The sequence below is a fragment of the Argopecten irradians genome, chromosome 6, assembly GCF_041381155.1.
Source record: "Argopecten irradians isolate NY chromosome 6, Ai_NY, whole genome shotgun sequence".
NCBI lineage: Eukaryota > Metazoa > Mollusca > Bivalvia > Pectinida > Pectinidae > Argopecten > Argopecten irradians.
The window spans coordinates 31,658,376-31,664,375 of NC_091139.1; the positions used below are offsets into that span (position 1 = coordinate 31,658,376).

Here is a 6,000-nt window from a genome sequence, read left to right on the forward strand (position 1 = left end):
GGTCATTTACACGTAGTATTGTGACAAAACTTTAGTCATTGCTAGGGAGACGGAATAATAGATCGTGAGTAAAGTAAAATCAGTACCGTTACATAACGGACATCATTAAATGTATTATGCAAATAAATAAAGAAATAAACTGAAAAAATGTATTCTTATATGAGCTTAAGCTGCACATCGTCGCGATAAAAATGTGTCCTTTCCATTGACAGTCACACTGCTAAAGATATCCAGTCCGTACAGGGTTATACACAGTACTTCTTGAACTGGTCTTTTGGTTCATTTTTTGTGTTGTTCGACTTTCTCTCAGGAATACATTACAGAAAACTCTTAAGCATGTAAAAATACTGCTATCGTATACCCTATTATTTTCGCGGATTTCCGGAACACTGCTCTGGACGCGAGAATTTGTTCCGCGTGATATTGGGAATGGGATGAGGGATATATACCTTGAAATAAAGCCAAGCTGCAATTCTTTGTTAGTTTTTGTTAGTTATGCATTTGATTAATAAGGATTTCCGGGTAAGACTCAATATAAAAATTATGCAATAAAAATTTTGCCATTGGAATACAAAAGGATGCAAACTTGAGCCTGCGATGATATGTTTTATTTTATCGAAGTTATCCTTTTAAGGTTAATAAATGCATATAAAATATTTAAAAAGAGTTCTAAAAACATGTAGTTGGTATTGGATGGTAATACTATCAAATAATTTCCAAGTGTTATTGAATATATACTTGTCTGCAATTAGAGCTGGAACAGATAATTCTATGTATCGGTAAAAACGGGGTTTTCATAGTGTAATAATGCATTTGTTTCAATTATTAAACAAATGTGCCTGATTTACTTGGTTTCAATCGAAAGCATATACTGTTTTTTTCGCGCCAAATATTATGTCTTCCAAAAGTACACATATTTTACACATTTTTCCATCATAAGTTGTAAGTATCCATTTTCAATATATGAATTACTTTGAACTTTCATCTTTCCATCTTTCCATCACTATGAAATCAAAAACAGGTAAAATTCCTACTTACCTCAAATCTTAGGCTGTGCTTGGGTGGGGCGGCAAAAGGCACCCCAAGGTATTGTTCCACGTGCTCCCCAACAAGGCGGTTGGTAACGGACCCTCGGATCGTCCCGAAAAGTGTCTGTCGCGTCACATATTCGCTGTATTCTCCAAATATGATGTGATGCCAAAGAACAACACACGACAAGCACAAAACAAACGGTATTCCTGGTGACTTCATATCCGTGAGGTTGTCGTCCACTCAACAGCCGATCATACGCTCACTGGATGCTTGCATCGTCGTTTCATTTAAAGTAAAATGAAATGTGTGTATTTGTAGCGGGCTCCTATCGTGATATTCGTATTTTTCTGACTGTGTTATCCATACCGTAGCGCGATGGCTGAGGCCATCGGTACTGTGTCTAAGGATCACAGAGAACACAGCACCTCAGCGCATCTCATACTGGAAATGTTCACATGTACTTTGGTCCGTACAAACTTATAACACGCATAGTATTATAAGGACGCAGGTTCGAGTATTTACCCGATAAATGAAAATCGACCATACAAATCACAGACCTGACGTGTCTGTTGTAATAGCCAATTGCCTCTCTGTATAGACGAAGCATTGTTACTCGAGGAATACTCCCTTGACTAGACGCCCGCTAAACACATTCCATTTACCAATATCTAATTCTTAATAATTATATCTTTAAAATGGATAGTTGGGCGCTAGCTCTGGCAGAAGTACGGAGAACCAGAGTTTTTAGTACAGTAAATCTCGTTATTCATATAACCATTTATTACCATGTAGTTAATAACTTCATGGAGACTGCAGGAAATTATTGATGTATTTGTTTTCTCTAATCCTTTTCCAAGATATTTCCCTAAAGTATTTTCACTACATAAGTACCTTTATTGCCCAGTTATTGTAAATGCGTGAACTCAAGCATACTATAGAGCATTTTCGTGAGTTCTTTTATTTGTGGTTTGGAACGAAATTTTCAAGTACTTTATGAGAAAACATTTTCGTGGTAGGCCTATGGATCAGCGATTCTTATAACTTGTAAACCAAATGCTGTTGCTCTTGTGGTTCACCAGGAACAACGATAAGGATTATTTCACACGATTTTTTACTTTATCATTACAGAGATTAACAAAACTCGGAGATATGCATTATAAATTTCGTCATTTACAACTTATCGTTAATAGTAACAGGTTAATACTTTAACTAACTACCATTATGAGTTTCATCGGTTATATTTAATAATTAAGTAGTTTGATTTACAGCGCATTTGTATTGATAAATGAATTAATACGATAATCATCATTAAATCTTATTTAATGTTTAAAAACTACTTTCATTAATTTGTAACGTCTACTTATTATTACTTCATTGTGATATCATTTTTTCGCGTATTTATTCGCAAATCAATGCATATATGTGTATAATTCAATTTTGCTTGTTACGAGCATTTTCATTGGCTTAAAAATTTACTTTATCAGCCCATAAAGGAAAAAATGGCGTCGCCGTTTGTAACGTCGCTTATGATTGGCTGAGATGACGGCGTAATAATTTCATAGACAAAAGAGTCCCAAAATGAATTTTAAATGTTGAAGAGATTATCTTTAGTAAATTGAATTATAAGGACTAATTTGAATAGATTTTTTATGTTATGGAGATATAACACAAAAATCTGAGTGTACTCTCTGCGGTTTATGATGAGAGTACACTCAGATTTTTGTGTTATATCTCATAACATAAAAAATCTATTCAAGTTAATCCTTAAATACAATAAATAAAGGATTACAATAACAAAGGAAGCCGTTATATTTCATTTTATACTGATATTTACAGGAGATGGTTTGGTTATATTAACAGCTAGAGTCAGATAAGGGCGGCCTCCCATATGTGCAACGTGTGTGTGTGTGTTTTTTTCTTTTGTGAGACTGCGATATGTTCGTATTACGTCTCCTTATATATTGAAATGTGTGACCATTGTTTTTTCGCATAGATGTAACGAAATGTAAGTTGTTTTGAATATTGTTCATCGCGTCAATATCAATGGTTCAAAGTGAGTCGAAATCAATGACGTTTTCGTTTACGGCTTTGTTACAAACCAAATGGTGACGTTCCGATACGATAAGGAGGGTCATAGTGCGTGGAAGCAACAATATAAATTTATTTTGCTTAACAATGAGATCGCTTTAAAGTTACCTAACAAAAACCAGCAATATAAAATCCCTACTAAATCATAGAAAGCAAAGTCATATGAAACACATACACAAGTAAATTGTCATCGAAATATCTTTAGGGAAATTCCGATGAATTCCATGTAATTTTCTGGTGATTTTCGTATTATTAGTTGATCATTTTAGTAAATTGATCTACTGTAAAAAATTTTCGCGAGATGCACATTTTTGCTCCACGTGATACCCGATAACGTTTGTGCGGGACTATTGTATATATTGGTGATGGAAATACGTTGTACGATGACGTCCCGTTTTAGCGGGACGATAACAAAGATTGACATTCCATCACCTTTGGTGATAATAGTACCGCACAAACGTTATCGGGTATCACGTGGTACGTGAATTATTCCCATTCAGATGTTCCGAAAATATTTGTAAAAACTTATACAGAAATTCACGATTGAAATTAAGAACCGTTGCACGAGAAATTACGTATTGGCAAATACTGAAAACAAGAGGCATTGACGGTCACCTGAGTGCTGGTTCAAATCTGTCACCTGAGTGCTGGTTCAAATCTGAAAAAAAGTATTTACGAATTAGAAAAAAACTTTAAAGATGAACCTTCATATTAGATTTTTTACATGTATTTTTTTGTTTTTCATTTTGATAGTTAGTGTATTATGTTACCAAACCTTATGCTTAAAATTCAAATTTGCTTTGTCAACGTTAAACAACAAAACCAAATTAGAAGTCAATCAGTGTCAGTAATTTTATAAATTTCACTTTTTAATCTATGAAGATTATTTGGTTCCATCAAACCTGTGAATTCAGAAGAAGATTTTTGAAATTTTAGGCAATTTGAACCATTTTGGCCCCGCCCCTAAGGCCCCTGGGTGAGTCGGCCAGGACCAATTTGGCCCCGCCCCTAAGGCCCCTGGGTGAGTCGGCCAGGACCAATATGGATACGGCGATAAAATGCTATCTCAGGCTAAAAATTCTAACGCAGTTTGACTAATTTTCTATGAAAAATAAGCAAATACTATTCATAAATGTGTTTTTCTTATATAAACTATAGTAAACTTGATCCCCTTCCCAGGGAAAACATGAGAACCCAGGGTCATAGAATTCACAATTTTTGTAAAGAACCTTAAGACCTTTCCATCTATGAATAGTATTTGTTTCTTTATTTATTTCAGAAGAAGATTTTTGAAGTTTTAGCCTATTTGACCCCTTTTGGCCCCCCCGCCCCTAAGGCCCCTGTGGGTCAGTCATGGAATTTTTTTAACAGGAATTAATGACCATCTCATAGGGATAATTCTAATAACATTTGACTAATTTTTTAAAATAAATGACCAAATAATGCTCCAAAATATGTTTTCACTATATAAACTATAGTAAACTTAACCCCATCTCCAGGGGGAAACCTGAGACCCCAGGGTCATATAATTCACAAATTTTGTAGAGGACCTTAAGACCTTTCTATCTATGAAGAGTATTTGATTCTACCACAACTGTGAGCGGAAAAGAAGATTTTTGAAATTTTAGTCAATTTTACCCCTTTTGGCCCCTCCCACAGCACCCTGAGGGTTGGGGGTCAAATAATTCACAATTTTGATTGATCTTATGCCTTAGAATTTTGTGCAAAATTTCATTGAAATTGCATCAGCGGTTTTTTAGAAGAAGTCGAAAATGTAAATTGTTTACGAACACACGACGCACGACGACGGACAAAAGGCAATTAGAAAAGGTCACCTGAATCTTCGTCTCAGGTGGTCAATAATAACGACGCAAAGTATTGCATTAGCGAAAATAAAATGATTTGTAGTATATCTGGATAAACAGGCGACACCCTTTATAGCTCAACCACCACACATATTATCTTTATCGAATGAAGTGTTGGAAAAATCATAACGGATATTAGTAAGTTGATACTTATATATGAATGTCATACATGACAAAGGTCTTCTGTTAGCATTATAATTCTTCATCTGATTTGTCCAAACCAGGAAGTAAAACAATAAACTCGTTTCGTCGGAGGTTGTATTACATGGCTACACATGCAATATAACCTCGGGTTTGAAAATCCTCGAGTTTTACTACATTTTAGACATTCGTGTAGAATGAATGGGTCTTAAAATTGCGTTATGATCATTATTTAAATAGCAGATCATATGATGTGATATCTGGTAAATGAGTATCTAATCTACTTATGTCGTAGTTTTCTTTCATTCGTTTTATCTGTTCTAGGACACAGCTCAGAGATGTGATGAAGACTTCATACAGAAATTATGGCCAATGATAGTTAAAAATAACTGACGTAATCTTGAACCAATCATACTTTCGAAATTAAAACTATTTCCAAAAGAACTAAATTCGCGATATGATGAAGAACCTAATTTTCTCTATCGCCGTACACCTGTACTCCCGATCAACAGAAATAAGGCGGCTGATTTAGATCCAACGGATTCCTGGATGATTGTAATTTGTTTCGGAAAAACTCATCAGATATTACAGTCAAGCCGTATCTCTTTTCTGATAGCGACTCGGCACACTATCCTAGCAGAACATGTTGCCTCTGTGTAAGGACATGTATATCGCTGTTCACAATCTGTTGTATGGCTATGTATCAACACCCGCGGGTGGCAGGGTCCGGCCGAGCTGGTCAGTAACACTAGCCCAGCCCTATCTCTTCTGTCGTTTTGAATGACATGACGGTACAGTGATGCTCCGAAGAAACTGAACGCCAATCTTATCCTCATCCTATCAAGTTTCGTTCCGCTACGACTACAGCGAGTAT

The 6,000-nt window shown here is 35.5% G+C and overlaps 1 protein-coding gene across 1 annotated transcript in view; it reads right to left on the reverse strand.

Moving 5' to 3' along the window:
• LOC138325641 (pyrethroid hydrolase Ces2e-like) overlaps positions 1 to 1,513 on the reverse strand; it is a 46,580-nt gene extending 45,067 nt beyond the window's left edge. The window contains exon 1 of the mRNA XM_069271439.1: positions 1,039 to 1,513. Coding sequence (XP_069127540.1) covers positions 1,039 to 1,251 — 213 coding nt within the window. The 5' untranslated portion in view covers positions 1,252 to 1,513. The remainder of the gene's footprint in view (positions 1 to 1,038) is intronic.
• Between the last annotated feature and the right edge of the window lie 4,487 nt (positions 1,514 to 6,000).